General features: G+C 32.9%; 1 protein-coding gene across 2 annotated transcripts in view; it reads left to right on the top strand.

Moving 5' to 3' along the window:
• LOC148623915 (bromodomain adjacent to zinc finger domain protein 1A-like) overlaps positions 1-23354 on the top strand; it is a 45606-nt gene that overhangs the window by 7988 nt on the left and 14264 nt on the right. For both annotated transcript variants that reach the window (XM_088566228.1, XM_088566229.1), the window contains exons 3-15: positions 2789-2881; positions 3419-3523; positions 4552-4639; positions 10848-11037; positions 11837-12009; positions 13313-13408; positions 14289-14427; positions 16150-16299; positions 16706-16792; positions 17126-17350; positions 18232-18397; positions 20782-20889; positions 21585-22506. In XM_088566228.1, coding sequence (XP_088422354.1) covers positions 2789-2881; positions 3419-3523; positions 4552-4639; positions 10848-11037; positions 11837-12009; positions 13313-13408; positions 14289-14427; positions 16150-16299; positions 16706-16792; positions 17126-17350; positions 18232-18397; positions 20782-20889; positions 21585-22506 — 2542 coding nt within the window. The remainder of the gene's footprint in view (positions 1-2788; positions 2882-3418; positions 3524-4551; positions 4640-10847; positions 11038-11836; positions 12010-13312; positions 13409-14288; positions 14428-16149; positions 16300-16705; positions 16793-17125; positions 17351-18231; positions 18398-20781; positions 20890-21584; positions 22507-23354) is intronic.

Here is a 23354-nt window from a genome sequence, read left to right as displayed (position 1 = left end):
CATTGCATGAAGCAGTATTTTGGGAAAATCTCTTTAATTTGAGATTTTTAATGACCCCAGAAAAAAAAAAAATTCAACAAATTAACTGTCCAGCCATCAGTTAAAAAAAATTCTGCTTGTATATTTCAACCAAAGGGTCAGCTGCTATAAATGTACATGTATAAGCCATTGATTAATTTTTTAAACTTTAATAAACAATGTATAGAGAGGCTGTTGTGGTTCACAATAGGTTTTTCAGTGGTATCATTTTTGTCCCGCCTCTGATGTATATTGCAAAAGGCGAGACCAAGGTATTACTTTTTGTTTGTCAGTGTTTACATTGAGATTTTCATGTTCAGGTTTCTGATTATAAAGAGAATGGATATGGTGAGTATATCAAAAAGACAACAACCCCACCAGAATGAAAATTGTCAGCTTAACTTCAATGAATGACAACAAAATTCTGATACTGTTGGGCAGGCTGCAGCTGTCCCCAAAACATTATACACAGGTACAGCGAAATAGTTATTCCTATATAAAGTGCAAACAAAACAAGACAAACAGCAGACATCTCAAAACTTGTTGACACATTACCGCACATTGAGACCACCAGCTTGGAAGATTTTGTCTGACTGAAAACAAATCTGCTGGTCAAGTGTATTCTTGTTTTCAACTTGAATTGCCTGCTATACTTGAGGATCAACATATTTATTAACCTTTAAGGTTACACTTGTTTAAACTATTGAAGTTGATAATCTGGTAAAGAAAATATCTGTGGCCAATCACAACTGTTGTTACATATAATTATTGGGGAAAAGAGAAAGTTACCTGAGTAGTTGTTCTTGTCACATCTGTTGTTCCGAATATTTAATTTGTTACTTCAAGAAACTTATAAAAGCAAAAACTAAATTTATCTTTACTGAGTGGAATTAAGCAGTATATTATTGGACTTCACTGATAAATAATTAACCTAATATTTGGTCAAACACAATCATGGAATGTTATCGAACCTTCCAAGATATTGCGGATAGGGACCGTTGTACTGGCAGTTTTTGAGATGTCTGCATACAGAGACTAGAAATTCTTTAGGACGGGTACAATAAATGTGGCAGGGTTAAAGTAATTTGGTGTGATCACAACCCCCCTTTCAAATCTGGCCACCGTGGAAAAAGTATTACACAATCAGTGATTGGGATTAATATTTTGCCAATGGGACAATGGCCCCCTTAACCTTCAATTCAATGGGATATTTTCAATTGCAATGGGCCATTCTAAAAAAACATGGGACAAATTTTGGAATAGCACCTAAGGCCGGCGAGACAGATATTGAAGACCAAATGTACATTTGTTGCATAAATATACTTAAATTTACATTGCAGATCAAATGTTTATGAAGAGTTAACAATTAATGTGTCAATTAATTGTCACATCAAATCACTTTTCTTTTCTATTGTTTGAGTTTTTATACTAATGTATTGTCTAGTCCTTTATCATAGTCCACAGATTCCCCATCAGTTAGACTTTAACTTGGCTATTATTAGTTTATCATAAATAATAGGAAAGAGTCTATTTTTTTGTTTGGCTGCAATCAGATTTAGGATTTTGTTGGGGTGCTTCAGGACCAAATAATATGTCTCCACCATTATCAGTACTTTCAATAGGGGGTTCATAACTGTGTCCAGCTGCCAAGTTAGTTTCTACAACAATTGCAGTTTGATTCTTAATTATTAATTGGTAATTACCATCATTAATATTTATTTAGGCTTTGAAAAAGATAACTTCTTCTGCTTAATAATGTCTTTGGTGGCATTTACAATTTTAAATAGGACTGCCAGTCCACGCTTTTCTGATATTATCATTATTATTATATTTTTATTCTTTAAAATAATGTTTACTGTGTCTTTCAAATGTGTAAGCAATGAAGAATATGTAATCTGAAAAATCAAGTAAGTACCATTTTATTCCCCTGTCTTCAAATCCCCTCAAAGATGTGGTGATTAAAACGTCCGCCTGCAGCTAATAAAAACATTGTTAAAAGACACATTCATGTCATTTTACTGTCACAAGTAGTGGACAACACCCCACCATCAATGATGGAAACTTAATGCACATGACGCAACATATTAGTCTCTCAATGTGCCATTCTAAGAGGAAATAAGTCTATGGTGCACTGCGCATGGTAATCCCAATCACTGCACAATTAAACATGTAATTATACCTCACGCAAATGAAATTTGGGAAGATATACATGTACATGTATTATTTTCATCCTGTCTGTTCATCTGTCCAAACTTTTTCTAAGCAGCTTGCATCATTGTTTTGAAATTTTGTGGGTTGTAATGTAACCACATGCTGTCAGAACAAATGGCGTTTGAACAAAAATTATAGAAATGATGGCAGTTGAACTTTTATCCGTTCTTCAGCTAAATTTTGTCACATGGGTGTCCACAACTCCTCCTTAATGATTTGAAGGATTGTTATGAAACTTATTGGAATGTTTTATTAACATATGGAGATTTGCATATTGTCAGGAATTTATGTTTGGATAAAAATTGTAGAAATGATGGCTGTTGGACTTGAGCATTTTTCAGCAAAACTTGTTTTAATGCGTTGTCCACAACACGGTCTATTTACTTAAACAATTCCATTAAGGTTTTCATTTTAATTTTTTCAGATTAGGTCAGTTTAGAATGAACTTTTAATTCTAGGTCAATCATATTTGGTATGTAGCTGCATTAGCATCATAATACCAAAATTATGTAACTGTTTGACATGTTTCTGTGATATCTCTGGTATTTTTCTGTTAAAGGAAATGTTGTAAAGTTTTAAGAGTAATACCACCTGTTATCAGTGATGATGGTAGCTGTATTGTTATTGATTCTGACGAGGAAGATTCTTCTAGGTATGCAAATTTTAATATAACAAACAAACATGTAGGATAAATAATCAGAAAGTAGTAAGTTTGATATTTTGTCTTTTACTCCTTGTACAAAGCTTTAAAAATATACAAAGAACAAAATATATATACATCTCGAAAAAGTGAAAAAGTCGTGCTTACTAAGTAAAAATGGAAGATGAAACTTCGTGAAAATAATGATTATGTTATGTAGTTGAGAATTTATACGTATAGATGAAAGTAAAGAAATGTGAAGTTATTATTGTATACTTAAAGCTATTTGGTCTAAAAGCCTGTGTACTTTGTATAATTCACACTCTGTATAGTGCTATATACAACACGTACATATTGAAGATATGCACCTCGTAATTGAAGAAATTTGAACAAATTTTTGTTATTAATTTTTGCATGCTTGATAAACTTGCCTTATTTTCAGTATAATAAGATGTCAACAGTTCCTATATTTACTTTATCCTGCATGATAATATGAATAGTACTAGGTGAATGGAAGCATGTTTTTTTTTTTTTTCTTTTTTTTTTTAGCAAATCAAAACCAACACTGTTGCCCAAGTCAGATGAGTATAAATATGTTGTTCAAGAAGTTGACAAATCTAATATTACAATAACCATACCAGCAAAACAACTCAGGTAAGCAGTTACCTGAATGGAGTGTAATAAATTTAACCATATGTATCAATTAATGATTGTGTATTTTTTAGATGATTTTTTTTTTTTTTTTTTTAGAAAACTATGCACCATTTAAAGTAAAACTCTAGTTCAATTAAAGCATCCAATATGAATAGCTAGGTGTGTGTTTATTGCTATGAGAGGGGTATAGAGTGATTGGAATGTCTGTCCTTCCATTGGACACAGCCACACACCCGGTCGCCAGTTGTGACCCAATGTTTGATGGGGCCACCAAAATCTGTCAAAAATGGGGTAGTTACTAGCCCAAACTAAATTGTTAGGCAAGTTGAAATCATTCTGAAATTTGGATTAGCTGAATTCCCAAGTTTGTTAACATTTTGTTTATAAGATAGCAAGATGAAAACTTGTTAATTGATGAACGTTCAATATGCAAGTATTTCATCTGAATCATCAACTTGCTTCCCTCAAGGTACATGAACTTGGCCAGCAGTATATGCTATGATCATAAGTACATACTTTATTCAACTTTGCTTAACGTTCATTTATACATGTACAATTATTTGAAACATACAAATGCTTGATGGTGATGCAGATACAGACATGTGTTTTTTTTTAATTTATTGTACTTACCGATGCAAAATTTGGGTTGATCAAGAAATTTTTTGTCTGTCCATCTTTCCATTTATTCTTTTACAAGTATTAAGATGGTTTGATCACTTCCAAAAATCTTATCCTGTGTCAATCATTCACAATCCAAATGGTTTATTTTATGGCTTATCTTAATGTCAGTATTTGCCTCAAGTATTCAAGTTTTGACCTACAGGACTATCAAGCTATGCCTTGTGAAGCATTTCGGACCCACGTTAAAAAATAGGACAGGAGAATCCGTAAACAAACAAGTGAAAAAAAAATGTTGCTTTGCAAACTTCTTTACATAGAGTGATAAAGTATTTCTATTTTTGTGTGGTTTTCTCTTGGTATATCATAGCTGTATTATGAATATAACTTGTTTTTTTTTACAATTCCAGTCGAAAAAAAGGACTGTATACAAGAGACAAAAGCAAACTCTTCCTGAAAAATAACTCTGATATTGACGATGGAGTATGGAAAATCAAGGTAAAGACATGGGGAACCTAAAAAAAATTTTACTCCAATTTGATAACACTTTTGTATCTTTAATATGCACAGACAACAATGTTTTTGTTTAATCTTAAAGTCTCATTAGCCATAATGAATTGATATATAGTAGGACTTCACTCACTTGAATTCAAATGGCACAAACACCTGTGATTTCTCGAACACAATTCAAAGTACCAAACTTTCTCCTATATAATCAATATAAATAACCTTGGATTTCTCGAACACTCGAACTGATTAAACGGTCTGTTTGGTTATAAATCTGAGAGAACTTTAACTGGTCATCTATTTCGTCAGCTTGGGTTATAAAAGGTGTGAAAACTGAAACCCTTTCATTAATCAAAGTGGCATTATTGTTAATTACAGGTGATATTTAAGTTATCACCAGTAAGGTAGTTTTAATCTAACAGTACTGAATGAAGTTCGAGAATCTTCTGATGTTGACATATTAAAAGCATAAAAGAAAATTAGACAAAAACAAATTAACTACCAATGAACTCTGATGAACATCAAAGTTGTTTTATAATACAAACACAGCATTTTTAATGTCCACAAATCAACATCATCTGCTGAAAGCAAATGAAAAATATTCAACTAACAAAACCTTGTAGGAAGTAAGCAATTTCTATTGATAAAGAACACATTTCAATAGTCCCTTGGAGCTATCCAGGCTTGAACGTACATTAGCACTGGAGGTTAACTTTTTTTCTTGGCATATTTTTTTCAGTTTGGAATAAAAAATATTCAACAGATTTAAAAATGATGAAATTTGTTGAAGCCAGATTTTATTCTTAGAGTCTATGATTTTGATGGATTTTTCCTTACAAGACATGTACTACTTTACTATTTGTATAGTAATTTTATCAATTGTTTGAGAAAAAAAAGGTAGTATTTTGACCTGTATTGTATTATGACCAAAAGTATTGTGATACATCAATATGGCGATGAATCGTTTCATCCTTGGAAGAATATTGCTAATCCACCTATCAACTGCATGGTATATGGTTTGAAATTCTAATTTATAAAATAAATTCAATTGTTTCTCATATAACTGGTAATTCTGACTTGAATTCTGAATAATTTCCTTTGAAAACATTATTTTATTTACAACAATTTCATGGCTATTTTCAAACTCATGACTGATTAATTTAGTAAATTTATGACTTGGAATTTAGTAATCAGTACTCAAGCTCTGACTCATCAGATTTACCCTCTAAGTCAGCCACTTTCGGTGCAAACTTAGCTAAGCTTAGCTCTCATACAGCTTTCTCATACTTAAGCTATGGCACTTGTGTCTGACAAAAATAGGAATCCTTTGTAACACTCCATAAGTCCCCCACAACTTCTTCCATTTATTTCAGATTTTTTTTGGACTTGTCCCCAAAGCCTATATTTCCTGGAAATTTTGCTTACAAAGTCCTTACTATGATTTATTAACAGAAAAAAAAAACCAACCATATGGTTCTTCGATCCAGTCCCAAGGACAATATATGTCATACACCTGTGACATGATATATTGTATGCAAAGGAGGGACTTGGTAATGGTTCCCCAGTGCTTTCATTAAGAGCTGGTACTTGGTACTTTTACCCGGCTACAGTAGTGACTGGGATGGGCAGAATAAAATAAAAGCAAAAAAAAAAATGAGGAAAAATCTAGTAAATAGGTATCTTAACCCCATTCCCGTCATTTTTCCTGATATTTTTTGTGATTTGTGCAGACGAGTGCAGGAATTTTTAGTGTTGACTTTTACAGAATTCGAATATGATTAAAGGAGAAGACCATGTTATTGTGCAAGTCATAAATATCGAAACTAGTCTTTTAGATGTTCATGAAAATTAAATTGAAACAAAATTATTTCTTTTTTTAATTAATCGTGTTTAAAATTGGGCAATTCGAATTTCCCACGTCTATGGGTGCCACCATGATCTTTTGAGTTGTCACGTCAAGAAGTCAATTTCAACCCAAAATAAATGGAAGAAGAGATTGAGGCACAACATTTAAGTAAATGTCAGACAACATTGATGAAAACTGGGATTTGCTGCCAGATGATAAGCATGTCATGGGAAAATCTACTTCCAAAGAATGTTCATGTTGCCGATCAAAAACTTTTAGAATATTCTCTTTTATCATTCCTGCAATCGTAATGTTGACAAGACAACATGTTTTGGTGATTTGATGAACATGATCATAGAAATATTTACGGAATATTCTTTGTTTACATATTATTTGCAGTACTTGTATCAGTACCAAACCGACTTAGTGACGTCACAAGCCGATCGGAAGCTTTCGGTTAAAATCAATAAAGTCTGCTTATGATCTTCCTTCAGAAAGGAGAGCTCTGCAAGATGGCTATTTACATATATTTCAAAGATTTCGAACTTAGCAAGCCTTGAGCATTTTATAAAAGCGTATTTTGCATTTATTTATTTTTTGTTTACGTGGGTATGATTTATCATAAGAGCCTAACTTAATACAAAGGTGGCCTTTCCCTTTAAGGGACGACCATTCGATTCAGTGGGGAGGGGGAGTTTTGGTTAAAATATTCTGGCAACCCTAAGTTTGAAATGAAAGTTTGGCCTTTGCTCACAAGAATATTAAAAAAAATATTGTCTCTGAGATTCAACACTGCTACAGATTATAGTAGAAAATAAATACATTGTAATGTTTAGAAAATTCTGTCTGTCTAAAAGTCAACCAGACTAAAACTGCCAGTCTTGTTCTTTTTCAGAAGCAAAGAATTTCTTATCAGACTTATGATTTTTTGACCAACATTTCACAATAAGACACATGCAATTGCTCTTCATGTCACAGTAATAATTAGGCAATAAACAACAACAAAGTTTAATTTTATTATGAAAATAATCATTAATTGGAACCACCACATGTTATGGAATTTCATTGAATAAATATTCAGTTTTGTTCCTATGCTTTTATTTGCATGTGTTAGTGTTTAAATTTTGTAAGAAGTAAATAAAAGCCTAAGAACAAAATATGACATTTATCAAAATTTCATATACATTTGTAAAATTGCACAGGATTAAACAGTCAACAAAGTTTATCAGCATTTGTCTAGAAATGGATCTGGTGGGAATCATGTGGAGCTCCTGGATTTCAGGGTTTTGAGACTAAACCAGTTACGATTCATCATATATCTTGATTTCAAATTTGTATATTTTAAACAAAACTGAAGCAAATATTGCAGACTTTGTCCCATATTTTCAGGTCAAAATTGAAATCTCAAAAAGTCTAACATCCAGGAGCTTCCAGGGGCCTTTGCCCTCCGGACTCCCCACCAAGGCATTGCCCTGGACCCGAAGGGTGCCATTTGAGGCCCCCAGACCCCTTGTCGAATTTATTTGGTACCTCCTGCCTGAAAAATTAATGAAACCCCTGGTTCCCATCTGTGCATCCATAAGTCCATGCATCTGAAGTTTGTGAACACTTGATTTCAGTAACCACTTCACAGATTTCATTCTAATTTAGAGACATTGTAAGATACATTATGTACTTGATCATACCACACTGCCATTTTGTTTTAACAATTTTATGGAAGTTTTTGTACTACAACAGTTTTTTGTACATAGACGCAATAGAAATATTTTGTGAACACAACTCTTCTGTAACTGCTGGACTGATTTCTTTCAAATATTTCTGCATTGTTAGATACATTATGTAGTGATCATATCACACCACCATTTTGTTTCAACAAAAGTTATTGGACTTGATGTTTTTTGGTTGTTTTTTTTTTTTTTTTTTTGTTTTTTTTTGTACATTGCTGCAATAGGAATATTTTGAACATGACTCCTCTGCAACTGCTTGACAGATTTACTACAAATGTTATAGCATTGTAATATACATTATGTAGTTGATCATATCAGACCGCCATTTTTTTAGCTCACCTGGCCGAAGGTCAAGTGAGCTTATGCCATTACTTGGCATCCATCGACGTCGTCATCGTGGACAAATTTTTTAAAATCTTCTCCTCTGAAACTACTGGACTGACAGGTTTTAAACTTGGCCTGATTGTTCCTTAGGGTGTTCTGCACAAAATGATGGGTGGGATTTTTGATCCGTGAAAAAACATGGCCGCTGTTACTAAAAATAGAACATTGGGATCTTATGGCAGTTTTTTGCAAATAACTCAAAAACCGTTGCCTTTAGCAAATTTCTGGTGGGGTAATATTGTTCAGCATCATGAGATGGATCTATGCTAAAAAAAGTTAAAATGATTGGTCAACTTATGTAGGAGTTACGGCCCTTGAAACATTTTTTTTTTTGCATATTTCGCATGTGCAACTTTGAAAATCTTCTTCTCAAAATCCATTGCACAGAATTCAGTGAAAGTTGGCATATATGTTCCTTTGGGTATCCCACACAAATTGGTAGTTGGGATTATTGATTCATGAAAAAAACATGCCCGCCATTACTAAAAATAGAACATAGGGGTCAGATGGCAGTTTTTTGCAAACAACTCAAAAACTGTTGCCTTTAGCAAATTTCTGGCAGGAGTAAAATTGTTAAGCATCATGAGAAGGACCTATGCCGAAATTTTCAAAACCATTCATTGACTAATGTAGGAATTGCGACCCCTGAAACAGTTTTTTTTTGTTGGGCTTTTTTTTCACATGTACAATTTTGAAAATCTTCTCTAAAACCATTTAAGATCATTGAATGAAAATAAGCATAATAGTTCTTTAGTGTATTGTGCTCAAAATGACTTGTGATTTTTAATCCGTGAATAGATATGGCTGCCTATAGTAAAAATGGAACTTAGTGGTTGGAAGACAGGTTTTTGAAAAAAATTCAAAAATTGTTGCCTTTAGCAAAATTCTGGTTCAGGCCATGAAAATGCTATGAAAAGCATTTCTTGCATTTGACAATTTAATTGATTTTAACCTAGTTAGATTTTAGGCTAGATTTTAGCCTGTCTCATTCAAGTTTTTCAAATAAGCAAATGGTAAACCAGGATTAGCGATTCAGGCTGTCTTGAGCCTCTAGTTTCGTACAATTCACAAAAAATTCTTGGGAAGAGTAGCAAACCTGATTTTGTAGACAGCACTCCCTGGTTTTATGATTCAATATTTTAAATTCTAAATTTCTGCTGCAGTAGGGAACATAAGGCTATGCGTAGCAATCTTGTTGAAAATAGAGTAGCTTTCAAAAGATTAGCAGGCAGCCATCCAATTTTGTTGGTAGACAGCTTCTTTTGACGTCCCCGACATTTGGCATGAGGGAAGATCAGCTCAAGAGACATACCATGGTTGGTGGTCTATGACCTTGAAATTTGATCTCCAGGTCAAGTTAATAATTTTCCATTATAGATTTGTGTCGTGGCTGTAACTGTTGTCTTGATGTAGGCTTTTGATATATTGCACAAGGGTAAATCAGCTCAGGTTGATATGTCGCCTACCTTGGTCAGTAAACTTTGACTTCAAGGTCAATTTCTCTTTTTTTTTTTTTTTGCATAAGTGGTTTGTGTCTCGGTTGTAATGAGTCTTGCATGATAAATTGAATGTGTTGTGCATGGCTGATATTAAGTATCTTACAACAGTGGGGCCCACAGATATATTCCATCTCTTATGATATCTAGTTTTCATTTATTTTGAAGCTATGACATTCTTAGGGAAGGGTTTTAACTTAAAATTTTGGCAGAAACCAAAATGTATAATTCTTTACAATCACAGTAGAAATTTCAGTAGCCCACACCAAAACTAAGAGACTATTGGCGATTGGGCCCCTGCTAATTTTAAACCCTGTTGCAGGCCTTTTATTAAGATTTGGTAGCTGGTACTTTTACCGTTCTAAGCTACTGAAAGGTACCACCAGAATTTTATACATTTTTTATAAAAGATAATGATGAAAAGTACCTCCTACAAAACTAAAGGTACCTGAATATGAAAAATTAATGAAATGCCTGCTGTTGGGTCTGGCACCACTGTAATTTTCGCCTTAAGGACCTGTCGGAGTGTCAACAATTCATAAACACTATGACTTCTTTATGAGTACTTCAATTCATGGGTTAGTAAAAAAAAAAACAAGTGGCAAATTGATCTGCATTTTTTATTAATTATCTCCAATACAAAGCTAGTTTTGCTCAAGATAAAAAAAAAATCCAAGACATATTCTATTGCTAGTTGAAGTTTGTTTCTTTTCTCTTTAATATGTCTTTTTGTCTATGTCTTCTAGGAAAGTGTTCTAAAGAAGAAAGGTATTGACAGCATGCAGTTCGTAGACTTTTATGCTGGTCCTGTACCTGTATTTGAAGTGACAGAATCCAAGAAAAAATCCTCAAAGAAAAAGAAAAGCATTGACCCGAATGAAGGTGTAGAAACTTCTAAGAAGAAAAAAGATAAGAAAGAAAAAGTTGTCGACAAGGGTAGGTTTTATAGTTGTTTTTAGTCAATTCATGATTTATGGTATCATAGACAAACATAGAGACAAATATAAAAACAGTATTGCATATTACCATCTCATGGTATTCTAAAGATTTTTTATCTAGAAAAAAAGATTTTTATGAAAATTTAGCTTATGAAGAAAAATCCAATCAAATTTTGCAGTACTAGGTGGATCCCTAACAAAAAAAATGCTGGAATGCTTATGGTTAGTAATTGTAAATTGCAGTGCTCTTCAACAGGGCTTCTGGCTGACTTTTCTTCCCTAATGTCATTCACTTTACCCTAAGTTGCCACAAAAAGTGAATAGAAGTGGTTACATAAGTTGCCACTCATTTTCAGACATTGCCCAAGATCAGGACTGTTCTTTAGGTAGGATCAGTGTCACCATTCGTAGACCGCAAATAATAAAAACTAATGACTGTTTTACCATATCTGAATCTTTGCTTGAAGTGTACATGTATGTGTTGTATTTATTATTTAGAAAGAAAATTAAATGGTTTATGAAGGATGCCTGTATTTAGGAAAATTCTATTCTCTTCATCTTACCCATCCCAACTTCTCTCTACTGCCTCTCAGAGAAGTCTCTGAAGGTTGAGTTCCGCTCAGATAATTTTGTACTTGTTTTATAAAAGTTATTGTACAAAAATTACCAAGTTTTGTTGGTTAATCAAACAATTTTTAGGCTTTGTTAGACTTAGTTCAATTTTAACAAAGCAGACCCATCCTTTTACATTTTTTTAATTTTGAATATATAGAACTGGAATGCTTACTTTTTAACAGAAAAATCTAGACCCAAACCTGTACCTGTTGAAGATGATTTGACTCCAGAAGAAAAAGCTGCATTAAAAGAACAACAAAAACAGCAGAAGATAGCTGAAAAAAATGCCCAAAAAGAGGAACTTAAGAAAAAATGGGAAGAGGAAAAGCAGAAGCGAAAAGAAGAAAAAGCGAAGGTATAGGTGTTGGTGTTTTTACCTTGTACTTTGTCCACCATGATGATGTTATTTATGTTCTTTCTTTTAATACAACTACTAAAAATTTGCTGACGAAAAAATCGTATACTAAATTTCAGACCCAATTGTTACTATCATTCTAGAGTGGAGGATTATTATGTTGTCCATCCATCTGTTTCTGCTTTTTATTCTCCAGCTTCTATTGGAGGGAATACTTCGTTATTTTTGGTATATTGCTTTTTCATGAACGTGAACTATGTCTCCCCTTTCCAGGTTCCACACTTGACTACTTCCTGTTCACGGTACTGCTTGGCAATATTTTGGTCAATGCATATTGGAAATTTTCATAACAGATTTTCATCCACTGTTTGAGGGAATGCTTAGATATTTAAGTATATTGCTTTTGCATGATGATTTGTACCTTGTCTACTCGTGAAGTTTATTTTTTTACCACCTGCAAGCATAGTTTGGAGGGTGTATAGGTTTCACCTCGTCTGTCTGTCCTAATTATTATCTTAGCAGATTGTAGCATTGTTATGAAACTTTGTGGGATGTAATATAACCACATGAAGATGTACGTACTGTTAGAAATTTATGTTAGAACAAAAATTTTAGAAATGATGGCTGTTTAACTTAAACATTTTGCAGCAAAATTTGGTATAATGTCCACAACTCCTCTTCAACAATTGTTCTGAAACTTAATGGGGTGTTAAATTACCATATTGGGATGTGCATATTGTCAGAATTTATGTTTTTAAGTAAATGAGCAGTCATATTATGTCGTTTTGTTGTCAACAACAAAAAAATAGTACTGATAGTGGTATGGAGTTGGATGTTTTAGAAATGTCAGCAAAATCGTGTCAAAAGTGCTTAGTTTATCCCCATGAAAAATTTGCCCAATATGAATCGTGTGTCCACATTCATCCTCAAAGATACAGTGTTCATTAAGTTGAAGGGGATTAGTCCAGTAAGGAGTGATGTCTAGCCTGTTCTGTAACATCTTGTCATAGTCATGGTAGGAATAACGTGTAATGGAGGTGTGTAGGGCCAAAATATTTTCCAAAACTTGCGAATTTCAATATTCCATAGGGTTACATGGCATGATTTCATATATCTTTTCCTTCCCAATATATACCCTAATTTGGGTAGCAAACATGGCATAATATGTGTGTTAGCATTGTTGGTGTATATTTTTTTTTTTAATTATGGGCGGGGGAGTATAAAAATACCTAAATAAAATATTTTGATTCAACAGAATTGAAACTTGTATCATCTATGAAATATATTAATGTTACTATCATAGGAAATTGAAAAGAGAAGAGAAGAGAAAAGAATTCAGGCAGAACAGTTAAAAGAATGGAGTAGAATACGGGATGATATGGAATGTGATGATCTTAAGGTACAACTAAATGTTTATCAACGTCATTCATACCAGACTTAAAATATGGTCAACTGGTTAATGTTGTCCTATGTCTTCAGTGATGTTTGGTTGAGCCTCTGTACATAAATGTTTTGTTTGTGTAAATAATTTTGATACCAGATGAGTTATTCAGACTTTTTGAATCATCTGAATTTAGGATACTTCTTTTGCATTTATAACATGGACTTACCTATTTACTTTCAGGGGTGCCATTTTTACATTTTGTTAACATTTGTCATCGAAATAATGCAATTTTATGTCAATATTTAAACTAATAGATTTTTCAGAGCACACAAAACTTTTTTTTTGTTTGGCCTGTCAGTCATGTGCCTGACAAAATTAGTTTTTCTGCCAGTCCTACAAAATTTTTGCTGGACCTATAAATTGCTCCAGCCACATGTGTAGGCCTAAAATACATAAATTGGTTTCTAATAAAAAAAATAATGTAAACCAGTACTGGAATTTGCAATCTCTGATACATCTAAATACCAGTGAAAGAAATGAACCAGCGATGTCCATTTCAAAAAAAAAAAAAAAAAAAAATTCTAGCTGTATTGTGGAGGTCAGGACCGACAGGACCAACAATTTCAAGATCTTTGATTTTTGCATATATGTATTAAAGCTGGGCTAAATGATAATTCTAGAGGTGCATGTGCACATAGAGGAGCATGGTATCTTTTTGTGTGTGTGACTTATATGAAATATCTGACATATATAATCAAGAAATTGAATGTTCACTTGCCTGTTTTAATATATTTTCTGTTGTATTTCAAATATTTTGTGTATGTTGATATCAGGTTAACTATAAAATGTTGATAATATTAAATAATGTCAATTCAATACAATTATGTTCCTCTAGATTTTACCAGAACCTACACCTATAAAGACCAAGATACCTCAAGGATTATTTGGTGACTGTGTGATGGTGTTGGAGTTTGTAAACATTTTTAAGTCACTGTTCGATGTAAGAGCTTATTTTCCCAAAGGATTTACTTTTGGTAATTATTAGTAGTATTAGTTATCGAGGGTATAATGTTTTTGACCCGTCCATCATTAGTTTTCTGGACTTTTGGTATTTGAGTCTACCAGGATGAGTTACAGATCAAGTTTAGGTTTTGTTTTGCTAATTTTACCGAAATTATGGGCCTTGGACTTAGCAAATTTTACAGAAATAAGTTTTCCTGACTTTTTTCTAAATGCTTGCAGATATGGGGATGACTTTTGGTATGTTAGTGCACTATGATGAGTTACATATCAAGTAATTGCTTCACAGACTGGGCCTTGGACTTAATTTTACAGATGAAACAGTTATCTCAACTTCTTTTTCTAAATGCTTGCAGATGTAGAGTTGATTTTTGGTATGCGAGTCCACAATGTAACATGATTAGTGACTGATTAACATTATGTTTTGTTGTATATGGCCCTTTGAACTTCCCTTTTTTTCAGATACTTTTTATTTGTGAGTCCAATATTTGGACAGGTGGGGTATGTGAGTGCATTCACTAAGGTTCTTTAATTTTATTGTACAATAACTAAACTCTTGTACAAATTTTGCAACAGGTATTTTTGACACATTATTGGCATCTTTTGAGTTGAATATCTGGATCAAATTTTAAGACTAGGTTTCATTCCAAAGTATTGTTAGTATTTTAACAACATTTATATTTATCGACGAAAATTTATCTGAAATACTTTTTGAATGGATTTTTTTTATATACACTTTTCAAATTTTAAGTGACGAAAACGACCTAAAACATTTTCGTCATTTATAAAATCCTTTCGTAAATGGCAAAAATGACGAGCGTTCTGACGTGTTCTGTGGTAGTTGAGTAGGACACATTGGTATAATGTAGGGCAGATTTCTACATAAAGAACTATTTTAGATTACTCACTAGCCTACCTAAATTTGTATTGAAATTGGAACTGGTCTATTTCTACTAGCTGTAGTAATAAAAGAAAATCAGAAGTATTTTTAGCTCACCATGGCATAGGCCATGTGAGCTATTGCTATCACTTGGCGTCCGTCGTCATCGTTAACAATTATACAAAACTCTTCTCCTCTGAAACTACTTGACTAATTAGAACCAAACTTGGTATGAATGTTCCTTGGGGTATCCTGCATAGAACTGATGTGGGGATTTTCAATTTGTCGAAAAAACATGGCTGCCGTTGCGAAAAATAGAACATAGGGGTCAGATAGTAGTTTTTCACATATATCTCCAAAACCGTTAGGTTTATCCAAATTCTTTCAATAGCTGAAATGATCCATATTATTAGGACTACAAAAGTCTTCAGACTCCTTGTAAGAGTTATTGCCCTTGAAAGGGGAAAAATTACTTTTTTTTAAATAGTTTTCAGTCAATATCTTGAAAACTATGATAGATTAAAAGAAACTTTCAATTGTTAAAAAGATCTTGTAATAGTCCAACCAAAGACTTCTTGAGTCAAAATTGTTGGACAACTTCTTATTTAATTTATTAACTTTGAAAGGCAAAATTCAGCAAGGTAAGCGATTCAGGCTCCTGGGAGCCTCTTGTTTAGAAGTCCAACCTACTGACCCTTTGAATTATTTGTTTTCTAATCCAAAAAGCAAATTTTTGTTTTTGTTTTTGTTTAATTGTATCAGGGTTCCACTTCTAGGGTCATATCAAGCTATACCATGCTAAGCTTTTAATTAAATGTCAACAACAAACGATCAAGCATAATATTTTGTTGTTTAGATGTACTGGAAGAAGCTTTACTAGAGACAGACCATAATGGTATATTAACTGATATTTTGCTGATGTTGATGACTGCTATATTCAGTCTTCAGGAACAAGAAGAGGCAGAGGAGGAGGAACTTTCAAAGCAGGATGAAGCTGTTTCAGGAGGTTGGTAGACTTCATTTTCTCAAGAAAAATTGAATGGGTTTAATATGACCACAAACAATTTGCTGTCATATAATGGTATGGCCCTGTTGTCGTACGTAGACGATTCATGGTTTTTATGCAATAACTTGAATATCAGTTACTGGATCTTTAATATATTCCTGTCCTCCCTTAAAAAAATACTGTTTAGAACAAATTTTAGCATTTTATAGCAAACTTTCTTTTTGAATTATATAAGGGTGCTTCATCTTATAATATTTGTTCAGTAAAAATATATATTTGTATTCAGATTTTTGAGATCCTCAAAAAAAAATTCTTATATTGTAAGTATAATTTACCTTAAACCAGAAAAATGCTTTTCCTTCAGACCAGAGTGCTCAGTGTAAGGTTACTCTTTTTTTTTCTCAAGTTTTTGACAATGAAACAGATGTACAGGACACAGATCAGCTGATGGAAATGGCCACTGTTTGTTCATTAACCCCAATGTTGACACATGGTAAGTTTTTATTACTAAATAACTCTTCACAGTTGAATTTTTGGAACACAAGCCCAAAACTTTGACTTAATGACATTTTTCTTGAAATATAATTGACTTGTAACTTCACAATTTGGAGAAATATCACAAGCTCATAGTAGGTTTTACTGACCAGGGCCAGCAGACTTGAGGTTAATTTTTGAAGTCTGCTTTATCTGAAAAAAAAATGTATAGAACATGATGAAAAGTTCACATTTCAGTAAAGTTCGGGTATGCTGTAATAAAAATTAATATTCCATTTTATTAAAAAATGTTAACATTTTCCAGATGACTGAATGTTGTCCTATATTGTAGGTTTACTCTTAAAAAAGCTGCCATTGGATTCCTTTACATTGTCTGAAATAATTCGTCTTCACTTGTTATCATCTGGAGCAAAAGTCAGTGACAAGAATGTCAAATATCGCTTTCAAGAGAGGGGTGGCTATACATCATTGGATGACCCTGGTTTGGAGTTCAGAAAGAGGGAAACTGCTCTCTTCAAGAATCTAACAACACATTCTATATTTGATCTTTCACCATGTATGTAATGCTACAGTTAATATCATGTTTTATTTATATTGTTTATAATTTTTACTACATATTCGAGGTTTAGTACATTAATTTCATTGTATTAAAATTTCCAATTTAAGATCAGTTATGAAAGAAACTTAGAAGTTTCTTTCTGTGCTGAATTATATCAAAATATCAGTGTATATGGAATCAAACATATTTTGATTCTATGAACTAGACAAATCAATCCGACCAGACCATTTTTATTGGATAAAAATATTTCAGAGTTATTGGCAAATAGAGAAAATGCTGTCAACAACAATATTTCTTCGAGAGAAGGAATACATCCCTCCACCATTGTCCTCATTGTCAATACAAGTCATCATCTTTCTATTTGATGGGTAGCATCTTACACCAGATCTTGATCACCTTAAACTTTCATAATGACATTCACCGGAAATTGTAAACTGCAAAAATTGCAGAAGCAAATTCGAGAGCAGCACTGAACATTTGGTCCAGAAATTTGGCTGCTCTAACAAGACCAGCCACAATTTTATCAAACCTGTCTGTCGGTCTGAGGATATTTTATTTTCACTGAAATATCTTTTTTTTTTCTCTACTTGATGACTAGTTTGTCCTACTTAACAGATATGTTGAATGAACCACTGTAATTGAATTTTGAATGTTGGGTCTCCTAAGATAAATGTCTAATTGTCTAATTATAGTTCTTTGATATCTTTCATTCTGGTTGGAACCTTGAGGGGGAAATGTAAATTTTCTGGATAGATTTGGATTATAACTCATTTTGGTTCTTTGCTTTGATTTTCCAAACATGTTTTGAAAATTCATTATATGAAGACTGTTTTTTTCTTCCAAGAAAAATGATTTAATTTTGGTCTTTATATTGTTAGCTGACAGATTGAAGATTATTAGTGTTTTGATACAACAGTTTATGACCTATGCTGCTACTAGAGATATTGTAGAAGATGGCGGGGAAAAGTTGAGATCCCTTAAAATGGATCTAAAACAGTTACAGTGGGCAGAACAAAGACGAGAAAGAGAAGAAGCTACTGCCAAGTAATTACACCATACTTTGGGTTGCATATTGTATCAAGTGAGGTTTAAAACTTCTATTACAAGATTTGTATTATTACCACAAATATGTATAGGAATAACTCTGTCATCTCATCCTACACAGTTCAATAGATTTTAGTTTACTTTTACAGGAAGGTAAGGAATTCTCTCTAGACACCTTAAAAGGGAGATAATCCTAAGTTAGAGTTTTTACATGATTAAACATTGCAAGCACAACTCTCTCAAAACTGCGTTATGAATGTTGATCAAGTTTTGTTTGAAGGTTATGCATCAGATGTAGATGTGTATGAATTGTCTGATGCCTGTAAAAGAATATAATCAAGATTAAGGCACCTATCAAGCTTAATTACTCATTGAATGGCTAGGAGATTTTGAATGAAAAATTGTATAAAAATTAGGCTTTTAATATAGTTGTGTGTGAATAAAGATAATTAATGACAGTTCACTGTAAGAAGAAATCATCCAGATTGAAATTAATTTAAAATTTCTTGGAGTGTAGTGGTATTCTTTTTGTTAGTAATTCTGTTATACCAGCCAGCTATCAGAGATAAGGGGAATCACTTTGTCTTTTGGTCCATGTACCTCTTTACTGCAATTTCTACTCTGCCCAGTTAAAAAAAAAAATCAGATTTTGAGCTCACCTGGCCGAAAAAGCGATGTGAGCTTTTGTCATCATTGTCATCGTCTGTCATGAACTTTTCTTTAAAAATCTGCTTGGAAACCACTCAGTTGATTATTACCAAACTTGGTCATCTACATCTTGGGGTATCTACTTTAAAAATTGTGTTGATTATGTAGATCAATCGTAAAACATGGCTGCTGTTGCTATTTGTAGACCACAGTGGCCAAGTCACCAATTTTTACATATATCTCAAAAACTAAAAGAGAAATGAATGTGACACTCCTTCTTCAGCTTGAAGAGCCCTACAAAAATTTTTGTTGGGTCGAAGTTGTTGGACAGCTCCTTGTTAGAGGTATTTCCCTTGTAAGGCATAAAATGACAGTTTTTGCAGTTATCAGCCATTTTCTTGAAAACTATGATAGAAAGAAAAAAAAAACTTCTAATTGATAAAATGATTGGAATGATAAGGTCTGCACATGTCTATATTATGGATGGAGCGTCAGTAACTTCTATCCATGTAGACTTTAGAATGCGAGACCAAAACTGTTAATGGCAAAAAAAAATATTCAGACGGAAGTGATGAAATTTGTCAATACAGAAGTAGACGATTGCTCAAGTGCATGAGGCGCTGTTTTGTCTTTAAATATGACATTGAGCTCTGTCCATCATAGGTAAACGACTCTCCTTTAAAGGTAAAAAATGATAGGGTTTTTTTTTTTTTTTTTTTTGCAGTTTTCAGCCATTATCTTGAAAACTATGATAGATAGAAAAAATCTTTCCACTATTGAAATGATCCTTCTGATAAGGCCTACAAAAGTCTCCATTGGGTCAAAGTTGTAAGACAACTCCTTGTTAGAGAAATTGCCCTTGAAGGGCAAAAATTGAACCTGGTGAGCGATTCAGGCCCCTGGGAGACTTTTGTATATGAAACCAGCTTTTGTGCCTCCTTAAAATGATAATTATTGCTAGATGCCTTTCTAGCAGATAATCCAACTGCAGGGTGATGATATTCTAAAGCTTGCAAGCATAATTCTTGTAAGTGTTCAGTGGTATAGAAATGTGATCTTCAGGGAGTTGGTTATTTTGGTTGCAATTTGTCTAAATTTTGGATCCTGAATTGTAAAATATCAAATTATTTTCTTAGATTATTACTTGAAATGAACTTAGTGAGACAGGAAATGGCAAAGAGAGATTATTTTATTTATGAGCTTGGCTTGAATTTTGATGAAACCTTATATGAAGGATTGGGCATTAAATGTAGATGTGCCTGAAACAATATGATTTTTACCATATACTTTGTAATTGAGATTATCAAATTGAAGAGTTATGCATCATCTTGCAAATTTTAGTAGGGGTTATTCACTTTTTGAAATTCACTACTACTATTTATATAGGTGCTAACTTTTCTATAGTCTTATTTTGAATATCTTATGGAAAATTCATATGGGTGCTAACTTTTCTATAGTCTTATTTTGAATATCTTATGGAAAACTACCTGTACTTTTTTTTAAAATAGGTAAAATTATATCACAAAACTTATTCATATGTTCGAAGTCAACTATTGAAGTTCTTTTTTCTCATTATTATTTATGTTAAAAAAAACTTTTATCTCAATTAAAGAAGTTTTCCTTGAGATATTTAGAAGACAAAAAATTGAACTGTGAACAAATCCTGTAGTAAGTTACATACTAGATAAATTCAGCTATCATGTTTATTTGCTTTTATTGTTTTAACAATTGGTTAGGTGGAAGAAAAAAATGGAAGAAAAAGCAAAAGAAAGAGAAAAAAGAGAAGAATGGAGACAGAACTGTTTAAAAGAACAGGAAAAAAGAAATAATATGAGAGACAACGGGTAAGTTACGAAAGAGTCTTTATTAGGACTCTGGTGTGCATTATTTCTGTGGTCAAAATTTATCCTTACTGCAACACCAAATGTGAAAGCAGATCTATTAGCCGCTCAACTCCATTTGTCCTTCCATCACACTAAGGGGTGGCCTACTTTATGTAATTTGTAAGGACGGTTCCAGTAAAATATAACGTGGATTGGGGAAGGCACTTTTATTCTTTGTATATGGGTGTTTGTTCAGGTCTCTTGACAAAATATATAAAGTTTTATACAAAACATCAATAGAACTTCTATGGGTGGCCACTGTGGTGAAAAAAGTGCCTTCCTGGGATATCTTGTATCTTCAATGGGACAGCCCTAATTCAAAAAGTATTGATATGTGCCTCTACAATGGAGAAATTTGTTAAAATATTTTCCAACATGTTTAGTATATTGGAGTTTATCAGACTTCACTGTCATGATCTATTTTTAACTTATATACATCATCTAGCATCAAAGCTATTTAGGGCTGATAGATACTTGATGCATTTGAATTGAAAATTTTGATTCAAATGGAAACACTTAATTTGGGAAAGGCCCTTTCTGACTTTCCGTCAATATATTAGTTATTACACATTTATAAGGTTTTTTCTGTTTAATTCAAACATAATGCCATGGTATAAAATGGAAATTCTAACAAATTGGGTCTCTATTTATTTCAGTGAGGACATTTCTCATCTTCCTCCGATCAACTGGATGTACAAGAGTGATGAACCGGAGTTAACACTGGAGGAAAGAGAAGAAATTCAACATATGGAAGAAGAACTGGAGGCTGATAAAAAAGCCCATTTTGCTTTGAATGAGAAGAAAGTTATAGAGCAATTAGCAAAGATTCAACAAACATGTTCCATTGTTCCTATAGGTAGAGATAGAATGTACAGAAGGTACTGGATATTTTCTTCTGTGCATGGATTGTATATTGAGGACGATGAGATTCATGTAGATACTTGTCAGTTAAAACCAATTTGTGCTAACATATCTACTACCACCAAGCCAAAGGATGAAAATGGTAGTGATAAAGAAAATGACTCAGTCAATTCTCCTAATAAAAGTCTCAATAACAGTGTCAATGGACCTAAGGTTGCTCCTAATGTCTCTAATGACAAGTCAAACTCTGATGAAGTCATTTGTTTAGATGATGAATCAAGAATTGCATCCACTGATGGTCAAAACTCAGTGCCTGCACTGCCAGAGAATGAAGCGACTAGACAAATAGTTAGTAGACAAAAGAATTTATGGGGTTTTATATCTACAGAAGAGGAGTTTGAACACTTACTGAATTCTCTGAATGGCAGAGGATATAGAGAATCTGCTCTAAGAGCAGCACTAGTAGAACAAAGATGTCGTGTTGTTGAGAGTATTGATAAATGTCCTGTTGACATGATCTTCAAGGATACTGATGATACAGACTTCAACAGTGAAGATTCAAATGATTCATCAAAAAAACAAAAATCAGTAGTGAAGAGAACTTCTAAAGGACTGATTAAGTCTGATAGTGCTCAGGAAGTTTTAGAAATTAATTTGAGGGAACTATTGTTAGATCTTGAGGAACGAATATATGTTGGTGCATTAGGTTCTTTAAAGGTAAAAAGTCCATTGTACAAACACCTGTTTTAATACGTTTTTTTTATTAACTGAGTTATTTTGTTTTTGTTTTTTGTTTTTTTTTTCAATTGAAATTGTTAATTCTTTTCTTTTAGATGTGAGCTCCCGCAATTATAAGTTTTCATGTGATGGGACTTGATTCATAAAAAAAGGCAGGATTTTCTCACAATTACTCTAAAAATAATTCCATCAATTTTCATGAAACTGATTAAAATTGTTATTGAAGTAATTCCCTTCTGATTCTTATAAATTTAAATACCTCACATAGTCTGGTGCGATGGCCTGACTAGCTGTGGTAGCCCGACAAAGTATACTGTAATAGCCGGGGAAGCCTCCTGTCATAACTTTTTGAGCTATGAGACTTTATTTCTTAAAAAAAAGTGTGATTTCCACTGTTGGTTTACCATGTCAGATTTATATCTGTATTTGGATCGATGCATACTATTGGGGCATGTTTAGTGGTATTTCAGTTGGTTGGATGCCAGTGCTTTAAGCACATAGAACTTGTAGCACTGATTTTCCTACTGTTTTGGGGAAGTGGCCTGGGGCCATGCACTTGGGAAAATGAGCATGAAAATTGGACTTCGGAAAATAATCTATACACATGAGATCAATGATTTATACAGTATTTTAAAAACATTTTACCGGGAAATAATCTATACACATGAGAGCAATGATTTATACAGTATTTTAAAAACAATTTCTAAGTAAAATCCTTGATGAATTCTTGTGTATCTGAAACCAAGAGGTGACCTCTGGATTTCAAATTTGATACAGTAGAGTAGAGAGAGTGTCGTATATCTCATAAATCTTTAGAGAATGTTTTA

This window comes from Perna viridis, chromosome 2 (assembly GCF_037379345.1).
Source record: "Perna viridis isolate PV_CMFRI_1.1 ecotype Kerala chromosome 2, ASM3737934v1, whole genome shotgun sequence".
Classification (NCBI taxonomy): Eukaryota; Metazoa; Mollusca; class Bivalvia; order Mytilida; family Mytilidae; genus Perna; species Perna viridis.
Note: the sequence above shows the minus strand (reverse complement) of the source record. Positions and strands in the feature narration are given on the sequence as shown.